We start from the raw sequence: 21,466 nt of genomic DNA on the forward strand, positions 1-21,466 counted from the left end.
GTTGCGGCGACATACGTGTGGATGTTGCAGCAGGGTAACGCAGCAATCTACCGAGTAGGGAGGAGGAGGAAAAAAAATCTAAAGATTCTGACCAATAAGGAGCAGCTTTGCCTTTTGCACATGTTCGATGTCGTCACTGAGAAACCACTATCACACTCCCTCGTGTCACGTCCCTAACAGAAAATGGATAAGCACAAGCTGGGAATCCGAACTGATGCGGTAAGATGCAGCTTTTGATTTACGGTATCGCGCTGTCCACTATTATGCACGCAGGCACGGATGGATCGTCTCCCCCTCGCAAATCTCTGCTTAATTTCACAACACTGCGACGGTAATACGGGCCGAACAACATGCAGACTGTACACCTTGTTCTCGGATCTATGGTCTAATAATTAAACTGCTTGTAATCACTCGAAGCTCGCAGAGCATTGCATGTTCTGAGCATAGATGGGGTATTGGTTCTTTGTATTATTCATTTGGCCACTTTTTTTTCCTTTTTTTTTTTGCTTTCTGCTGGCTGACGATAGGCTAATGTGTTCCCATCATCGAACACTGACATCATCCTCTTAAGGATTCAGGCTCCAGGCAGCAGCAGGAGCTGCAGGATGTGCTGCAGCAATCAGGATAGTAGCCTGCGCAGTATTAGCTACCCCAGCGATCCCATGCGACGTTTATTCACGCTTGATTCACGGCTCTGAGACCAGAGTTCATTTTATTTAAAAAAAAAAGCTAGTGCTAGCCCTCAGCACTATGTATGCCCTCAGCATAGATACAAAGATGTCAAAAATACTGGCAAATGCCTATCATTGCGCCCATCAATACCCATCATTGCTTTATTGCCTCCCATATTAATTGGTCCATTATCAAATGGTCAATACAAACTAATAATTTTACCACTTTAGACCAGTAAAGTCAGATTTCTGCTGTAATGCAATAGGGTCGGCATGTGGCCACAGAGAGGCCACATACAGAGGTGTCTAAGAAGAACAATAGACATGTTGTGAGGAAACTGCAGCAGAAACATTGATCCAGCACACTGTCAGTCATCTACACACATCATTTGTCTGCCAATGGATGCAGGAAAGTGAGAAGAAAAGGGCATTTGTAGAGGTGAGGAATCAGCTTGCCTGTAATAGTTCAGTTATGGGGCTGACACACAAGATACCAGAGACTGCTCCACCTGGATTAAGAACAAGTAAAGAGATGGAGCCTTCAAGTCTGCTGCACAGTGTGTCTTGGGTTGAACTTTGGTCTTGAAATTTCATATGTTCGTCAAAACAAAACACTTTATACACAATCCAAAGAGAGAATGAATGAACCACACATCCAGCTGTCATATAAGTTTGTCCTAGTTACTTTTATTTTGTTTCAGTTTGGGAGGGGATGAAGTTAAATTTTTGCTTTTCATTAGGGCTATGCCATATCATGTTGTCCGTGGACTAAAATTTTACTTGATATAAAAATGCTATATTAGGATGTCATTGCTATTGCCTTTCCCTCGTACATGCAACAACAAGACAAGCTGAGATATGTCTTTTTGTGTGATGATTTAGTATCTAAAAGAGAACCATAACTGAACATGCATATGGTGAAAGCCCTGAAATCTTCTACCATGAATTTTACGTGTAATAGATATAGTATTTGGTTTAGCATTATCTTGCTGAAATACACAATTCCTTCCCTGCAAAAGATGTTGTCTGGATACGAGCATACACTAACAGTCAAAAATTTGGACACACCTTCTCATTTAATGTTTTTTCTTTAATTAAATTACTATTTACATTTTAGATTCTCACTGAAGGCATCAAAACTGTGAAGAAGCACATATGGAATTATGTAGTAAACAAAAAAGTGTGAAATAACTTAAAACATGTTTTGTATTTTATATTATTCAAAACAGCCACTCTTTGCTTTGATTACTGCTTTGCACACTCTAACATTCTCTCAATGTCCTTCATGAAATGGTTTTCCAAGATCTTGTTGGCTGTTTTCTGTGGTCCATCACCTCCCAAACCTTCTCAATTAGGTTTAGGTCAGGTGACTGTGGAGGTCAGGCCATCTGGTGCAGCATTCCATCACTCTCCTTCATGGTCAAATAGCCCTTACACAGGCTGGAGGTGTGTTTGGGATGGGATGGCACGCTGCTGCAGGATGCTGTGGTAGCCGTGCTGGTTCAGTGTGCCTTCAGTGTTGAATAAATTCCCCAACAGTGTCACCACCAAAGCACCCCTACACCATCACACCTCATCCTCCATACTTAACGATAGGATCTATGCATGTAGAGACCAAAGACACAAAGACACTGCGGGTAGAACCAAAGATCTCAAATTTGGAATTATCAGACCAAAGCACAGATTTTCACTGGTCTAATGTCCATTCCTTGTGTTTCTTGGCCCAAGCAAATCCCTTCTGCTTGTTGCTTTTTCTTGGTATTGGTTCTTTAGCAGCTATTTGACCATAAAGGCCTCATTCACACAGTCTCCTCTGAAGAGTTGATGTAGAGATTTGTCTACTACTGGAAGTCTGTGTGGCATTTATCTGGGCTCTACTCTGAGGTGCTGTTAACTTGTCTTCCTTTCCTGGGGCAGCCCTTATGTGAGCCAGTTTCGTCGTAGTGCTTTGTGATTTTTGCAGCTCCACTTGGGTACATATTGGATGTTTTAGCAATTTTCCAGACTGACTGACCTTCAGTTCTTAAAGTAATGATGGACTGTTGTTTCCCTTCACTTAGCTGATTGGTTCTTGCAATAATAGGAATTTTAACAGTTGTCAAATAGGGCTGTCAGCTGTGTACCAACCTGACTTCTGCACAACACAACTGATGGACCCAACCCCATTAAGAAGAGAAGAAATTCTACAAATGAACCCTGACAGGCACACCTGTGAAGTGAAAACCATTTCAGGTGACTGCATCATGAAGGCCAAGGGTTTGCAGTTCTGTCAACAAAGCAAAGGGTGGCTACTTTCAGGAATCTAAAATATAAAACATATTTAGAGTTATTTATCAATTTTTTTCTTTGCTACATGAGGGTACAACATGTAGGGCTGTCTTGGTTGATATCACGTGGAAATCTGGAGCAGAACCTTTCGTTTGGGAAACCAGGGTGGTGATTCCTGTCTTTAAGAAGGGGGATCACCAACATAATGAAGACATATTTGATGTCTTCATTATGTCTCTACAATGTAAAAAGTAAAAATAAAGAAAAAACATTAAATGAAAAGGTGTGTCCAAATTTTTGACTGGTAGTGTATGTTCCTCTAAATTCTGTATATACCTTTTGGCACTGATGGCGCCTTTCAGGATCCACATGCTGCCAATTTGATAAGCACTAATGCACTCCATGCCATCAGAGATGCAGGCTTTTGAACTGAGTGCTGACATACAAGCTGGATGGTCCCTCTCCTATTTTGTGCAAGAAGAAACACATGAAAGACATGGTGTTTTCCTCTTCCTCTCACCTAGATATGTAGAATGTTATGTGTTACACCTTGAAACAAGCATTAAATTATCATGATAAGTGTGTTATTTTAAAAAGATCACTGGGAGATGTTTTCAAAAGATCAAATTTTCCCAGGAACAATGGGCTTATATTTTGAAGCCTGTTACAGTATATAATTTTTTGCTGTTGCTGTAATTTATTACTGCTGTATAAAGTATATGCCATATTCTCACTGTTATGTTTCCATCTTATTTTTACCATGAAATATTTTATCTATTCCCAATGTCATCTTTTGGTCAGATCTGTCCATTTGAATATTTAATATGAAAGTAGTAGTTTTTACTGAACCAAAAACTGTGTTAGGCGTGTTGGCACAACTGAAAAGCTTTGATGAAGGAGTTTCACACACAGCCTCCCATATACTGCTCCTGAACAGAATTCCTGTATCAGCTTAAAAGTCTTCTTACCTTCTTCTGTAGTTATAAGTATTTTGGTATATGTGGTATGTTTTGTAATACCACAATAAAAAATCAAGTACACACGTATAACAGCTTCAGTTTTTATTACTGTATTATAATTTAGATTTTCAAGGCTTCCATGCCTCAAACATTTGACAGTACAGAACAAAAAATGTCTAGGTAGTCTAAGTAGCTTGGAAAGAAAAACATCTGGACTTCTTTTAGTTTCTTGAAGATGTTTCACCTCTCATCTGAGAAGCTTCTTCAGTTCTAAGATTGGTGTGGTGGAGTGAGTAGTGGATGTAGAACTGGAACTATGGAAAATATAGGGATTTCAGTCCTACGGTTCATTAGCTCAATCATCATTGAGCTAATGAATGGTAGTTCAATGATGGTAGCTCATTGCTTTAAAAGCATCAATATCAGCTCCTCTCTAACAGCATGGTGGGAGTTTCTAAAAATGACTGAGTCTTCATTGATCCCATGGTCTTCGAACACCCATTTAGAACAACCCTAACATACTACAGAACAATGATATGATAAACTTTGCAGATTAGAGTTGTAAAGGAATTAAATACTTTGAACAGTTATGAATAATCGAAGAAACAGACTTTATTCCAATTGACAGATTAGCTAAACAATATGGAATTATCAAGAATAGATTTTTAGAATATTAACAAATTAAATCTATAGTAAAAAATAAATTTAAGCCTAATCAAGTCAAATTATAAACACCACCAAGTGTGGTATAATTCCTTAATCTCAAAACCCCTCAAATTACTGTCTAAAATATACAGGCCACTCCTAAATAAATGAATCAATATCACTTCCTATTGCGAAATAGGAGGCGGATCTATCAGTCAGCTTGGACAACAACTTCTGACATGTTCTTCTTCAGACATGTTTAAAAACATTTAATTTGATTAGAAATCACAGTCTACAATTAATACAATATAAAATACTACACAGGGTGCACTATACAGGTCAGCGGATGTTCAGGATGGGTTTTACATCTTCTAACAACTGCGCACACTGTCAAGACAATACACCTGACAATTATATCCACGCTCTCTGCTTCTGTCCACTTTTTCAGACATTTTAGCACAGGATATGTGAAGACTATCAGTGTCTGAAATGTAACATTTCAGCCTCCCCTTTGCTTGCTGAGTGACTTAAATGATTTCACTACGGAGATGAATACAGTCCACATGGCTCTCACTGCCTTCTGAATTGCTAAGCAGACTGTCCTCATGAACTGGAAAAAATAAAACTAATGGGCTAGGGGTGTCTGGGGGTTCTCTAGGGGTGGGTTTTTTGGGGGTCTTGACCTGGGGGCTGTAGTGCTGACTGGGATGGGGCTCTGGTGGCTCTTGGGTGGTGTTTTTATGGTGGCTGCATGCAGCAGGGCTCGGGGAGGTCTATGCTGGCAGACATCGCAGTGCGGGTCCGGGCCAGGCTTGGGGACTTGGGGTTCTGTGGGTGCTTTGCTTCCAAGCTGGTGTTCTGGCTAGCCTGGGGGGCTTGGTTCCTGGTTGGTGTATCACCGGAGTTGTGCGTGGGTGCGTGCATGGGGCCTGGCACTGACGTGGGGCCTTTAGTGCATTGGTAGAGCTAGGGCCTCTTTAGATGGCGGGGAGGTTGTTACCATCTTTTGCAGGTGGTTTCTGCTCTTGTGGAATACACTCTGCAGGTGTAGTCTGTGAGTTGACTGAATGTTGGGGTGGGTGTAGTTTTCCTCTGCAGTAGGGTCGAATGGGCTATGTGGGCTCTGTGGGCCATGGTAGTGCTGTTGCTGTGAGCCCCGGTCTCGATGGGCCTGAGCCCTCTGCCCTTGGTGGATTTGGGGGAACGGGGGTGCCCATGGGGGTCAACGAGAAGGCTGGCTGCAGGGCGGGGGTACTTTGCCCCCCACCCCTTTCCTCGCCTCCCCATCGCTAATTTCTTCCCTCTTCTCACACCCCCATTCGCTGTTTGCTCTCTGGGGCAGGGGGCCAGGAGGAGGTCTGGTTGGTGTCTGGGCTGGTGGACTTCCCTGCTGCTGCGGGACCGGAGCAGTCTGCTAGTCTCCACCCCAGAGTAAAGGGAACCATATCCTTGGTCTGGGGTCAGATTGCCCCTCTGGGCATGTTGGTGCCTGGACCTGGGAGCATAGAGTATGTATTGGGAGTGTGTATACTGCGTTCTGTGTGTCTCAATGTTGGGTGAGTATGTGAGTATGTATTTGTACTAGTGCTGTCAAAATTAACGCGTTAACGCAAATTAATCCGCCATCACGGTAAACGCGATTAAAATTTTTAACACAATTGACGCATCTAGAGTGCAGAATGACTCAAAATACCTGAACTGTTTCTGTCAACGCATTTCGAGCAGTTTGTTGACTGATTCTGATTCTTATATATACAACAGATAGATTAAAGACACTGCAGTGTGCTGAAAGTTCACAGGCGCTCCGTGTCAGTGCCTGTTGAGGTGGTAACCAACAAACCAGAGGTGAATGGAGCCATCTACCTCCTTAAGGCCCTACATGTTGTAGGGCTGTCTTGGTTGATATCACGTGGAAATCTGGAGCAGAACCTTTCGTTTGGGAAACCAGGGTGGTGATTCCTGTCTTTAAGAAGGGGGATCACCAACAGTGTTCCAACTATAGGGGCATCACACTACTCAGCTTCCCTAAGAAGGTCAATGCCAAGGTACTAGAAAGGAAACTTTGTCCTAGTGGAACATCAGCTTCAGTGGTCTTTTTCCTGGTAGTAGAACACTGGACCAGCTCTTTTTCCTCTTTAGGATATTTGAGTCTGCAGAGAGTTCTCCCAACCAGTCTACATGTGCTTTGTGAACTTGGAGGCATAAAACACATCCTTCAGGGTACAGAGTATTTGCTACAAGCCATTCAGCCACTGTACAACTGTCGTGAGAGCTTGGTCCACATTGCTGGCAATAAGTCGTACTTGTTCCCGACTGGTCTCAGCATATTAGTAGTTCAAAACCATGTAATGATATGCCTGTCTGTTTCAACAGTTGTTTATTCTTTCTGCTTATGACTTGGCTGGGTGTTCCTGGAAAACCTCCTGATTACTAGGTGACCTGTTCTACCTACTGAGCTACAGCAGCCCCAATTAAATTATGATTAAATGATGGCTATCCGCTCCCCTAGCACTGTCCCAGGTGAGGATGCTGCCCCATCCTCTTCTGCAGCCGAGCTACAAGTCACCGCCGCCTCACCTCTAAGTTTAACCAGCTTAAGTTTAAGAACCCTACCATCATTAGTCTACTTCTTAAACCATGCAAAGATAGATGACTACCATCCAGCTACTGCCCAATGTCACACATAAATCTAGACCACAGAATACTTTGCAAAGCCCTTGCCAGAAGATTAAGAAAAATATCACTCCATTTATAATACACCCTGACTAAACAGGTTTTATCAGGGGCAGACACTCAACCACTAACACATGCAAACTAATAAATGTAATAGATTATTGCTTACTTTGGAGCTTTGGAAAGTAAGATCAATCTACAAATGGGCACCAGACAGGGCTATCCACTCTGCCACTTCCTTTTTTGTCATTTTCATTGAGTCACTATCAGCAGCAGTCCGACACAAATGTAAATATTAAAAGAAAATACAAACCGTAACATAAGCTTATATGCTGATGATGTATTATTTGTCCTTGGTAACACACAAACCTATCTTCTGAGGACAATCACACTAATAGAAAAGTATTCATCTATATCAAACTACTCCATCAAATGGAGCAAATCAACAGTTGACTCTGAATTGTAATTTTTAGAACACCTCCACTGTGTCACTATAGTCAGGTAACATTAGATATTTAGGTATAATTATTTTTTTCCCAGGGTCTCAGACATGGTACAGTTGAACCATATTCCTCTACTATAAATGGTCTCACATGTTGGAAAACTTTACCTATATTTCTTGTAGTGGCGGCACTCCGTCTCTATTTCACTCTTCTGTCCCACCTTTAGGAGTCAGTCCGGCAACATGCATTTGAAACGCGAGCAAGTCCATTTTCTTTTCTTGCAAAAAAGATGTTTATTGAAACTTTGAATTTACATGGCAAGGCTCGGTCAAAAAACTGTGTTGCTTCCAGCTTATCTGACTCCCCAACTACGTAACTACAGTGTGCCGGAAGCCCAAAATACTAAAAAGCGCATTAGAATGTCGCACTTCTATATTTTTATACCTTTAACAAACAGTATTTTGAAATTAACTAGAAAATATATTCTTAACAACAAACATGTATATTTCTCCTTTAATCATTTTACCATTAGCAATAAAATTAACCTTTAATTGGCTCTTACATTTCTCATGGGAAGAATTTCCACAAATAAGTCTTAAAACTCTACAAAAGCCAAAACACAATGGTGGTGTAGCAATACCAAATTTTCGTTACATGTTATTCAAGATAGAAACTCTGTTTCATTTCAGAAATTCATCAGCAAAAGTAAGTTTCTTGAATATCAGGAGTTGAAATCCATCAAACAGGAAAGATTTAATCCCAATGAACTGAACTTGATTATAAATTATTACATTCCTGTACCTAGGACTGGGCGATATATCGAGTTTTTAAATATATCGATATATTTTTATATGAGATAAGAGATGTGACAATATCGTTTATATCGATATAGTCTATGTTACGTTATAATTATATTTGTGGAACCGCAAGTTTGCCTCTCTTTCATCCACATTTGTCTCTATGCTGCGTTACTCGGCCTCGCCTCTCTCCTTCACTGAACACAACTCCCCCTCCCCCATCGCTTCACCTGCAGGTAACGACAAGATGGACACAGCAGCTATCAAAGAGGAGCTGGTCGGTAAAAAGAAAACATTTGGAGATTACTATTTTAGTGCTGCAGCGTTACTCTCGTTAAAATGACGTTAACGCCATAACTGTATTAACGCGGTAAATCTCCGTTAATGAGTTACCGCGGATCGCCCCATGAGTGGGGCCGCACAGCGTCAACGTGTTAGCGTTGCGGTTAGCGGTTACCTCATTAACGTGTTGACGCCGTGCAGCTAGCACTACTAGTATTTTCACTATTTACAACAGCACCATAAAGTGCAAAATGAAGAGTGTGTGAAGAGTGCTGTATCCCAGACCGCGAAGTCTCCCAGCCTCCTGCCCCAAAACAAACTACCTTACAAAACTCGTGTACCGTATTTTTTGGACTATAACCTTACACTAAAATCATTTCATTTTCTCAAAAATCGACAGTGTGCCTTATGTATGAATTCTGGTTGTGCTTACTGACTGCGAACCGTTTTTATGTGGTACACAGCGCTCAGCAATCTGTCAAAAATGCTTTAGTACGACTTTGGTAAGCTACGAAGCCGCACCGCTTGATGGATTGTTGGGGCATTACGGCTACCGTAGTCTGGAGCCTCGCGGAGTAATGCATACTGTGCTTCAACGTAATATTTCCGTATTGTGTGCGTATAAGGACCACAAATGGCACCTGTAAGAGACACGGTTACGAAGCGGATTTAAAACTCAAGGCTGTCAGTCACGCAGTAGAACTTGGGAACAGAGCAGCTGCGAAATCTGTCTGGCTTTGTTATTATGCTCAGCGTCTTTTAGTTTACATTTTGACTACACAATTGTAAGTATTTTGTTATGCACAAAAACAACATTGTTTTATTTTATTTATGGAGAATTATTATTTAATAAATGCTGATAATTTATTTGAGTAATTTTTTCATGTACATCTATGCTGTATGTTAATAAAAGTGCCTATGTGAGATCTGGGACACAGCTTTGACTAAGAACTCTCTTTTTGTTCTTACTTTATGGCTTTAAAAAATATCGAGATATATATCGTATATCACCATCCAGCTAAAGAATATCGAGATATGAATTTTAGGCCATATCGCCCAGCCCTACCTGTACCCCCAAATTGTTATCAAAAATATTATTATTAAAATGATGATTCAATTTCCTTTACAACCACAAAGTGGGAGCGAAGTCTTTCCATCAATCCAGACCAAAACTTCAAGACACAAATATGCTTACACACCTTCAAAATGACTAAAAGCACCAATTTACAACTTATACAATACAAAACTATACATAGAACACACTACACAGGACAAAGGATGCTCCAACTGTGCCTTACAGACTATGCACACACTGAACAGTGAACACAACAGATAACTATATGCACACAACAGATAACAATATGCATGCTATATGATCTTGTGTTCCTGTTCATAGAGGTTCTGGCAGAGAACCGCTGAACAGGACCCATCCATATGAGGACCTATCCATATGAATTAGTTGCTATATCCCAACCCCACATAGTTGTGTATCTTAGGTGACGTAAGTGAATTTGCTAGGAAAGTAAATACGTCACATATACATCTTACTTCCTTACACATCACTAATTAAAACTACAATCATGAAAGGAAAATTAAAAAAACAGATTCTGTATAACTCAATATAGAATTTTACGTATAGATCTACTGTTATCATCTTGTTTCTTTTATTTCTCTCTGGTCCCCATTGATCAAGTACATTACTTAGTTGGTGATAGTTGTCGACTGTAGTGCCCTCTCCCTGTCTGCGTTGCAGGTGGCTGGGGGTGGTCTCTAGGGCTATGGGTGTCTAGCGGATTCCTGGGGCCTGGAGGGGCCTGGAGACGGGTGCTGGCCCCAGGCCGGGTGGCTTGCCTCTTCTTTGCAGGTCCAGGAGCTCAACCTGGGGCTCTGATGCGGGGGTCGCAGATTTTCTGGTTAGGCCCCTGGTTCCATGGGGGTGGTCTGCACCCTCTTGGCCGTTCTAACAAGAGGCCCACTTAAACATACCCGGTCTGTGCCTCAGTGGCTGTTGAGTTCTTTCAGGCCCTTTGGGAGAATATTGACTTTTGTCACCTACATTGTTGATCAGCTAGGTTACTGCTGTTGGAGCAAGGGGTGGTGGCCTTGCATGCAGCGGTGCTCTGGTGTACAGAAGAAGAGAGAATAAGAAAAGTGGGCCCAGGACCCATGCAAGCTGTTTGCATGGGTCCCGGGTTCTTCATGTTATGGGCAGTGGGTGACCTGCTCATCTCGCATCTGTCCCCTCAGTTTTAATAGCACTCTAGTTCTCATACAGTCATACTTACTATTTAGACCCCATACTGGTTGGCTGGTGATCCGGGGCCAGGCTGGCTGCATTCCAGTGTTGGCTCTGGGAGGGCATCTGTTCATATGCATTTTTAAGGGTCGGGTCGATGTGGATAGATATGTGTCTTTGTGTATTGTGTGTGTGTGTACAGCTAGGCATGGGTCTGGGGATCGCTAAGTTTTAGTCAATGTGGGAAATTCGATTGAAGATAACAGGGGCCCCCTCCCTGCCGCCCCCAACTGATTGTTGCCACCCTCAATATCTTATTAGTTAAGTAGTTGCCTAAGTGGCATCTCACTAGCTGCATCAGTGTCAGCAGCAACTCTATTCCAAGTTGTTCACAAGGGAAGTTAATCTTGAAATAGAGAAAAAATTTTGATGACCTTATTCAATTCCATGATTTAGACCGGTTTTAGAGCGGTACAATTTTGCTCGACTAAATTTGTAGTACTGCTCTTGTTTTGATCTACAACAGTCCTAGAAGGCTGAATAGTTTGCAGAATTTAATATAAATTTTCGTTATTAATGTTTGTACAAAATGTGACTGAAATTCTTTGTTTTTCTCCAGGCAACATCAACATTAAAGCAACTTGATGGAGAAAACTAGAGGAATCCCTTTAAGATGACACGCACAGACCCACCTGACATACTGGTATCAACGGTGCATCAAGACATAAAAGTGATCCCCATTTCTTCACTCTATAAGTCCTTACAATCTTCCAAACAATGTGATAGTATAAATTCCAACACACTGGAGGACGGTAAAAGCAAAGACAATAAGAGACACTGCCGTACCTTTGACTACAAGTCACTGGAGTACCCCAAATCACACAAATATCCTATGGATTCTCCATACAGGAAAGGAGATAGGCAGGCATCCAACCAAGATGTAGCCTGGAATGTGTTGGGCCACCGGCAGAGGTACCGTTTTTCTGCTCCTGACATTTTTAGTCACAGGTTGACTCCTCAGCCAGTGACAACAGATATGGCCAGTGAGGTAATTGTCCCTGAACAAAAACGAAGGACCAGGTCAAAAAGTGCGCCTCGAGTCCACACAACTTTCACTGCCGTGTCTCTTGAAGGATCATCATCTTCAGGAAGGAAGGGCAGAGAGTTCCAAAGGGATTACAGAGACTCCCGTCGGAGACCAGAAGTATCACCACATAGGGAACCCTCCTATGCAGCAACCAGGGCTCATATGCAAGAAGTACATCCCATTAAGTTGCAGCCACAAATGGGTGACAGTAGTCGATATTCTCCTCACTACACTGCTGATAATTTTGAGGATGAAGGTCTGGATAAACCAGCAACTAGCCCTCATGTCAGGTGTCGGGTTGACATCAAGCCTGATGATGCAACATTACATCATTCAGGACGGAAAAATGCCACACCTCAAATGGACATACCCTGGCAGAGACACCACAGTGCAGGGACTAGGAGCCTGACTGTCCCACGCCATTTCTCATATTCTAGAACGCCCACTCCCACTGACTCATTTGTTACAGAAAGTAGACAAAGTTATCAATATTCCCGTAGCATGCCAAGTAGTTATGTACAACCTATGGAGATTTCCTTGCAGAGGATGCCTTCATCAGGTGATTTCTATGGCAGAGAACGCAGAGCTCACTCTAGTCCTAATGTGCCAACTAAGTTCTTTTATGCAGATGACCCAGGGGGATATGTTACTACTGCTCCTCCTCAACCAAGTTCTTACTTTCATGATGAACGTTACACACCTGGACAAGCATATACTCCAAAAGTCCAATTTGTGCAAGATCCAAGAACTCGAATAGTGCATGCTGTAGCTACAAGACCATATTATTCTGAAATGGAGCCCTATTCATACTCAATGAAGACAGGGTATCCCAAATCCTATGCAGCAAATGAACCATGGCCATATATCATACAGACACCTCCAACAAGAATATTTTATGGGGATGATCCAAGGTCTTATCAAATTCAGACTGCTCCACCTAGGTTTTATTATTCCAGTGAGATGTATGCAATGCCACCAGAGCACCATGTCCCAGCTAGGGCATATTACACTGAAGGCAGAAGACATGCTAGAGTAATGCATTCACAAACAGATGACTGGTATGGCTCAGATGCATCTGGTTACACCACCAATCCTCCCTCTCAAGCATCTCAAGTCACTCCAACAAGAGTACAACAAGAGCCTGCACTGACTCCGTGGTATACCAACCCATGTGTTGAACCCCAAAGATTTGGTACAGATTCCAAATCTTACTCAAGGTCTTGGGACAATATTCTGAACTCACGTGTGGAAAGAGAACAGCCTCTTCCTGTACAGCGAGGTCAGAGTTATGATGATCTTCTTGACTCCAGAAAGCCTGAGAGATCTGCTGGTGAAAAACCACAACCAGTGGTTGTTAATCTCTCTAGTTCACCAAGACGCTATGCAGCCTTGTCAATGTCTGACAACTCACTGATTGACAAAAGCCCAACAGAGATATCAAAGAGCAGCACCAGTAAACTCTGGTTTGTCACCCCTGAAATAACAATCACAGATAATGACATTCGATCAAGTAGCCTTAATAAGGCTGAAGGACGATCTGCCAGTTGGGACATTCTTGATACCAGAAGCACAGAGAGTCCAGAAATGATTCATCGGGACTTTGAGAGCTCAGCCAAAGAGAAGACACATGACAATGCTTCACTTCAGCAAAGTCTTGAACAACTTGATGAACTTCTGGCTGATCTTGTGACTGACTATAAACCACCCAGCAGAAGGGCAAGTGAAGACATTCTGGACCAACTAAAGAAGTTAATTGATGAGGAAGAAGCAGTGTCTTTGTCCAGAAAGAGTTCAAAGACAGGCACAGAAGAAGCAGCTCCTCTGGACAAACAGCCCACCTCGATCCGAATGAATCCTGATGCTTTTCGAGATATAGATGGGGCAAGTGATGTAATGAAGAGTGCAGACGAGTGTTCCCCTGATCAGAGCCCAGATGAGGATGACACAATGATGTGCTCTAACAACAAATGCCGGAGGACAGAAACCCTGTTCAATGCCTGTCTTTATTTTAAATCCTGCCATAGCTGTTACACCTATTACTGCTCTCGAAATTGTCGCAGGGAGGACTGGGATATTCATAAAGAAAGCTGCCTGTATGGAAGAATTGGTAGCACTTGCCGTCATATCATCAAACACTGTCGGGAGACTGTTGAAGTCCACAAAGCCTTCTCCCGTATTGCCAAAGTTGGCTACCTTTCTCGAGGTAGAGGAGTTCTCTTCCTTGGTTTTCCTAACCCTTTGTCATCTAGTAACTTCTTGCAGTATGGTCTGGATAGTTTACTTATGTCTCCTACATATTTGTCCCTTCGAGAGCTTGAAAGCTTCAAAGACAACCTAGGGGAGTACTGTAAAGAACTGCAGGAAGCTGGTAAAGAGTATGACCCAAACGAATGTTTCATCTTAAATGTATCCATTGCTGTAGGTGAGCAGTTGCCTGAAGGGCCATCACCAAGGAACCAAGCTCCAACTGTCAGAAAATATGCAAAAGTAGCATTGGCTTCGTTTAGCCCAGAGAGAAAGGTTCACAAGCAAGAGAGTGACATGGAAACACTGATCCTTACTCCACCCCCAGGAACAGCAGATCTCGACAAAGAGGGAGAAGAAGGCCGGAAGGCCAGAGAAATTTGCTTCATTAATATACAACGAGAGTTAAGGATTCGAGGGGTTTTCTTACGCCACGAATACCCACAAGTGTATCAGCAGCTCTGTGAGTTTGTGGAAAGTAACAGAAGATTCACTCCTACAACAATCTATCCTATTGATAAGAGGACCGGTAAACAGTTTATGTGCATGATTATGGCTGCTTCAGAGCCCAGGACGTTGGATTGGATAGGCACCCCACATCTCCTTGATGACATTATTTAAGTGCACCTTTAGTTGTAAATATATATGTATAGAAATACATATATATTGTTATACATATTTATATATCCACTCAATAACAAAACATTTGTAGATAACTATTTTGTTATCAAAATAATATATATATTCATGTTTACTTCGTCAGTATTAATCTTTATCAGAATACTTCCTGTCAGGTGCAGAATGAGTAAAATACATTTTTTACATTTTTTTAACATACCTTTTATCAGCCACACTTAATTTAAATAAAATAAAATTATTCGTATGCTGATCATTTATGATACATTTTTTTTGCTAAGGTGTACACAAAGGAAAATTCTGGTGTTTTCATTTTATTTAAATTAACAAGTTCTGTATATTCTTTGAATTATAGCCTCTTTAAATGATTGTCCGTTTCTGTGAGTGAATACCTTATGACTATGTCACTTAAATGGTATACCATGCTGAAAAAATGAAATTTATTTATAATTTTTGTAACTATATAACTTTCCTATGCAAAGTTATTTCACGAATTAACTACAGAAATTGTAGTTTCTCTTATTATATTATATTATATTATATTATATTATATTATATTATATTATATTATATGTAAAAAAAATAGCTGCAACTGAGCTAAAATATTAAAAAATTTTAATGGAAGCATAAATACTCATAATAAGACAACTCTGAAGTGAGATTTAAAACAAAAACTGATGCATGTATGCTGCTTTGGTAGGAATACTACACTTACAAAAACACTATTTTCCTCTTTCCCGAGACAGTACTTTGGAGAGTGGCTCAATTCAGTAGTTGTTCATGGCTGCTTTGCAAAATCAGCTGAGCAGTATTGGGCTTGAGTTACATTTTAATGGATATTGGAATGGTGCCAGCTATCAGCCACACTGTATGTGTTGGCCTGTACTGTTTAGTTTTAAGCACTGTGAATAGTGAGTGTTATCTACTACAACAAAAATAAGCAAACAAAACCATGCACATACAAAATGGTCTGATATCGATAAATTATGTATTTTTTAGATATATTAATAAATGAAACTATATGAGTAAACAGCAGGAGCAGGTTATTGTTCTTAGAGCAAGGTGAGCCAGAGTAGTAGCTATATGGTACATACATGTTTAAAGGAGACATTAGCTGTGTATTTGTGCTGCACTAGTTTTAATTCATCTGTGTCTTACACCCTCCTATTTTGGTTTTAGCAAACTGGAATCATTACATGTTACTCATTGGTTTTAGAAGTTTTAGAAATATTTCTGAATGAAACCATTTCACATAGAAAGTGGCTTGTGCACTGACTGCTAGGTTGAGCGAATGGCTCAAAATTTGTGCTGTGCTGTGCTTGGGTTTGTACTACAAATTTTTTTTTGCAACCACTTGTGATCTTTATGTGTATTATGTAACCATTCCCCATCATTCTGTGTTTTCTTTTGGTTGTACAAATTTACATTACACCGCATGCAGAAGTGCTCCACAGCTGCCATGCTTGCACTGCACTTTGCTTGACGCAATGAAAATCTGTTCTTGCACGATGCAAGCTATAGAAAAGAATGCATTCCAGAGCGCAAAGGTGCCATTGTCACCTGGTATGTGAAAGACACTTCAACCATGTTGGTTCATTATTTGTAAGCATAGAACATTTCTCGACTTTGTTTTTGTAGTATCCTAAATCTCAAATGCCTGCCAGCACAGTGATTACATTTTTTAAATCAGTTTTAAAGAATCAGTCATATGTTGCAGCAATTTGAAAATTGTTCAGCCAAGCCCTTTTTTGACCTGTGTATTTGCAAAAGTCATGACTTTGTCAGTTAGCTAGTGCTCAAAAGACAGTCCAGCCTTTAATCATTCCTTGACATTTCAATTTTTCCCTTGTGATATCACCTTTCCTTACATTTTGTAATACAAAGTACAATGAAACTTGAAGCACATATATTCGAAAGTCAATTTATAGGATGTGCTGTATAGATTCAGTGAAAAGTTGCTGGCTGCATGTGATTCTGTTTTCTATGCTCTGATATCATTTTAAAATGACATAAATGATAGTAACTTGCTTGATGAATGGATTTGTCAAAACTATCCTAAGGAAAATAGGAATTTTCCATTTTTGTCATTTAAGTTAAAATAATATATTAAAGCAATGAAGAAGAGACCTCACTAAAAAGTCTAGAAAACTCTGTAGTCTTGTATTTTTTATACTTTCAATGTGAGTGTCTGAGTGTGTCAATTTATAAATCATATATAATAAATGGAATGGGAACTGCTGTCTAGCTGTTCTTGTGATTATTATAATATTATTTTATATTCCCTGTAAAGCACTTTGTAACAGATTCCTGTCTTAAAAAGTGCTATATAAATAAATTTAACTTACTTACCTACTATGTTTAGCAAGGTCAGACTGTCAAGTTCTTAATTTTTCTTCAAAAGAGGGATACATATACATTCACAATACTGTGCAAAAGTCTTGACCCCTTGTTACTTTATATTTTGCTTCCACAAAGCCATCAGAAAATCTACCAGTTGATCAATCTGAACGGTCTCAGTGGGAAAGGTGGCTGTCAAGACGCCATTCTTAAGGAAGGGAAACAGGGAGAGATTCCTGATGTAAGAACTGAACTGAAAATCAGTGGCAACAGGTCTTATAGAGTGATGCATCCAAATTTGATATCTTGGCTCCAATCATCCTCAGAGTAGACGTCCCAGCAAATCCACCCTGTCAGATCATGCAAAACTCAGTGAAACTGCAATTAGCTTTTTTCTTTCTTTTTTTAATAGCTGATCTACGTTCCTGCCTACAATACAGCAGTGCAAAATTCTGAAACCAAGCCTCATTTTTTATATTTAGCTGGGAAAATAGGAAAGTGGTGCAGTGATTTATTGAAACGTGCAAACATACATGGAAATACAGTATAAATGCCAAACTCTTTATTCTTTAACAAAGCCTGGAGTGTCTTAGGCAAGCTCTTGTAATTTCTTTCATTTCTTCAGGATTATTTCTTCAGACTTCTTGAAGGACAATCCAAAGTGCTTCTTTGGGTTTTGGCTCTCTTTTGATCTGTTTTCTGTTGTGTTTCTTTCTTTTCTTTGTTAGTTTTTTTGTTGTCGTTTTTTTTAAAAAATATCCTGTCCTGTCTGGCAGCTTTTGCAATCGGAATATAGAAACAAATAGAAATGCACACACTTTTTCACTGCTGTGTTTCAATATAGTCTTTTTCTCTACCCAGGTATGCTTCTAGTGCATTCACACTGTGTTTTGGGAGACTGTCATGCTGAAAAATGAAACTGTTGTCAATCAGATACTTTCCAGATCATATTGCATGGTGGATCAAAATCTAAGAGGACCTTTCTATGTTCATAATTGATTACCTTTGATACCCCAACGCCACTGGGTAAAAAGGCAAAACTATCTACTGTGTTCTACAGATCGTTGTATATCCTCATTATTGTCATACATACCAACAATGATTTGAAACAAAAGATCAAATGTGAAATCATAACTCCATACATTCTGTTGCTACTGGTCTTCAGTCTATTTCTTGTGTAATTTGGCATAACACAGCCTTTTCTCTCCCCATTTCCCTTCTGGACAGCTACTCCTTCACTAAGACAATTTCTGATGAAGCTTTATCAAGCAGTAGATGCATCAACTAGCCCCATCTCAGGTCTTTATTGGGTTATTTTCTCTTTCATAAGGAGAAGATTTTTATACTCTGTTCATCTGCTGTAGATCATAGGCCTGCCACTTCTTTTGTGCCCAAATAATGAGATTATAAAAGAGATCTCGACTGGCTTGGAAATGCATTGATGGCACAGCTGGAGCCAAATGGTGAATATCACAGGTGGGGAGAGGGAGCTCTGGATATCGCTGCTTAAACTGCTGCCACCGCATTCCAGACCTGGATAAGTGGCAGAAAATGGATGGATGAATAGACTTCTGACGCTTTTTCTCCATTTTCATTTTTAAGTAAAGAGAATTTCTGAAATCTCCACAACAAAAAACGAAACAATACATTGTGTCACTTCTACTTGTTAGTTTAGTGCTTTCCCCTCCTCTTTCTGACTTCTTTCCTTTGTTTTGTATCGTCTTTCGGAACCTCTCTCTGATGAAACCTCAGATGATAAAGAAAAGATGACCTTCATCAGTCCACACATGCCCAACAACCACTAAATCGTTTAATATCTTTACATGTGGACTTGTGTGTCTCCTGTGCATGTGTTTAAACTGTCCAATGCCATTGTAAGATTGTAATGCAGTGGTGTAAAATTGTTTAGGCTTTCTTCTTTTGGCTGGGCATTAAGCTGCTAGGCACAGCTCCTTCTGTGACTAGTGGCAGTCTGACAAGTCTGCAGAGCTTCAGATTAGTGCCACACACCAGTGCACTGTGGGCACAGTCAATGCAAGTACTCTAGAAAACCCACCAGAGAATGTGAATGAGTCTGCACTGAATTTAGGCCATGTGTTAGAGAATGAATAACAAGGGCATAAGAGCACTGACTCAGAGAGCTCATCATGCTGTGGTTTAAGAAAACAGGAATCAGGTAAAACATTGCAAAGTTTAAACATTTTCATCCACTGCTGGTGTTTATCAGCAGATATCTACAATAGTCATACAAACGATGTGACCAAAACCATTAAACAAAATAAATGTCATTTCAGCTCATTTTAGCAAACCTCTCTTGACTTCATCAGCAACATGAGTCACCATGGCAACAACAAGCAAGTCTCAACTGTGTTCAAGTTGTAAGTCCCACACAAATGTGACAAAAAATGGTCACATTTTTGTTTTAGTCTCTGCTACTTTCAGGTTTTCCTCATTTCAGCTTCATATTTTTTTTTTTATTCTTGGACACTACTAAAGTAGCATTGCATTATTCCATATCAAAATAATCAAGTGGTATAAATTAGCAAAACAGGGAAACTGATAAAACACAAGATGGGATAAAATAAAATAATTCAAATAAAAGGAGGTATTAAACAATATGACATGGACTAAAACTCATAACTGGAATAACAAAAATGTCCCAATAGGAACCAGCACAAAAACAAAACCCTTGTTAGAGCTAAAGCTTAAGATTACTAAGATGATAATAAAATCAAGCAGTTGTCCAATACTAAACATTACAACACAAACCCCGGACTGGAAATTCATGGCCATTGACCTAGTCAACCTATTTTCTGTTTGCATATGTAAATGGACTGGTTCTTTTATAACGTGTTTACCCGAGCATTCATTTCTACTGAATTTTTACACTCCAGTGAATGCATCGGGGTTAGTATCTTGCCCAAGGATATTTGGCATGCAGAATGGAGCAGCCAGGAATTGAACTACTACCCTTTTGATTAGCCAGATAACCTGCGCTACCTCCTGAGCTACAGCCACCCCAACAATACACCTTCCTGATTTGCCAGTTAGTGTTGTTATTAAATAATTTAAACATACTATAAGAGACACAGTACTCTTCAAATCTATTTTAAATAAATGGACGAGTAGTCTTTTGAAGTTTTACTGAACTAACATAAAGATAAAGTCATCAATTCACTCACATTTTCATAAGGTATTTTAGTCTTTACACTTTAAGGCTTTTTTTTTTTTTAATTCATCACCTGCACATTCAAACTCTGAGGTATACATAGGGGCGGGCGGGGGGGTAAATTGGTGTTCTGTGTTCTTTCCCCATGAACACTTCAATATATACTGGAGAAGCAGAGGATCAAACCGCTGACCTTATGTTTAGTAGATGTGCAACACATTTTTAGTGACCTGCTGCCATCTTTACAGTAACTGCTGCATTCTTACTATTGTTGTTAATCGCTGATAAAATGTAAATGTTAAGAAACAGTTCTATGTCAGTGTGTGGTTTTTAGCTCTGCGGAGGAGGAGGGACAGGGCACTGGGTTCAGGGGGAGGCTGCCCGACACAGCTGGCAGTCAACACTCTAATTATGTCTTCCCTATTTAAGCAGCACCTTGAGTCCCAGAGGAGAAGGAAGGAGAGCTGTGTGTGGTGTGCTGGGCAGCAGAAGGCAGTTGAGTGCACAGGCCCTGCTGAGAATGTATGCAGGCAGGAGTTTGTCTTTATTTTGATGGGCACGCCATGCAGCCAATCACATGCAAAGACAGACTCTACCATTATGTGAAAAAAGGAAGGGGGCAGACGTCACGCCACGTAAACAGAGGGGCGCTGGATTTAAATGCAAGCTAAAAGAGTGGGTAAACAGATACCGCAAATGGATGTAAACAGAAAACGCGGGTCCGGACATGCCGTCACGTGTTGAAGTCGACATCTCACCGAAAATGCAGATTTCGTCACTCTGACCAAAAATCTGTGAACCAGCAGCAAAAGAAGACCTAAACTACACTTCACTTTTGAAAAAAATTGTAATGAATTCCTTCTTAATTTTAATCGAAACTTCCTGGACAGCTCTATCTCTCAGTGTGCTTCGGGACCACCTTCCCATCAAATCTCTGCTTTCTTTCGCTTGCTCACGCACCGTTGTGTAGTGTTGTCGACCGCTGCTTTTTCAATACCGAAGAAGTTTCAACTTTCACA

The 21,466-nt window shown here is 40.5% G+C and overlaps 1 protein-coding gene across 1 annotated transcript; it reads left to right on the top strand.

The window, feature by feature from the left end:
• On the top strand, positions 1-17,168 carry ajm1 (apical junction component 1 homolog). Its single transcript, XM_063477853.1, has 2 exons — positions 1-219; positions 11,594-17,168. Exon 2 carries the CDS (start codon positions 11,648-11,650, stop codon positions 14,924-14,926), a length of 3,279 nt encoding a protein of 1,092 aa, XP_063333923.1. The 5' UTR covers positions 1-219; positions 11,594-11,647; the 3' UTR covers positions 14,927-17,168.
• Positions 17,169-21,466: the final 4,298 nt, after the last annotated feature.

The sequence above is a fragment of the Pelmatolapia mariae genome, linkage group LG7, assembly GCF_036321145.2.
Source record: "Pelmatolapia mariae isolate MD_Pm_ZW linkage group LG7, Pm_UMD_F_2, whole genome shotgun sequence".
NCBI classification, from domain to species: domain Eukaryota; kingdom Metazoa; phylum Chordata; class Actinopteri; order Cichliformes; family Cichlidae; genus Pelmatolapia; species Pelmatolapia mariae.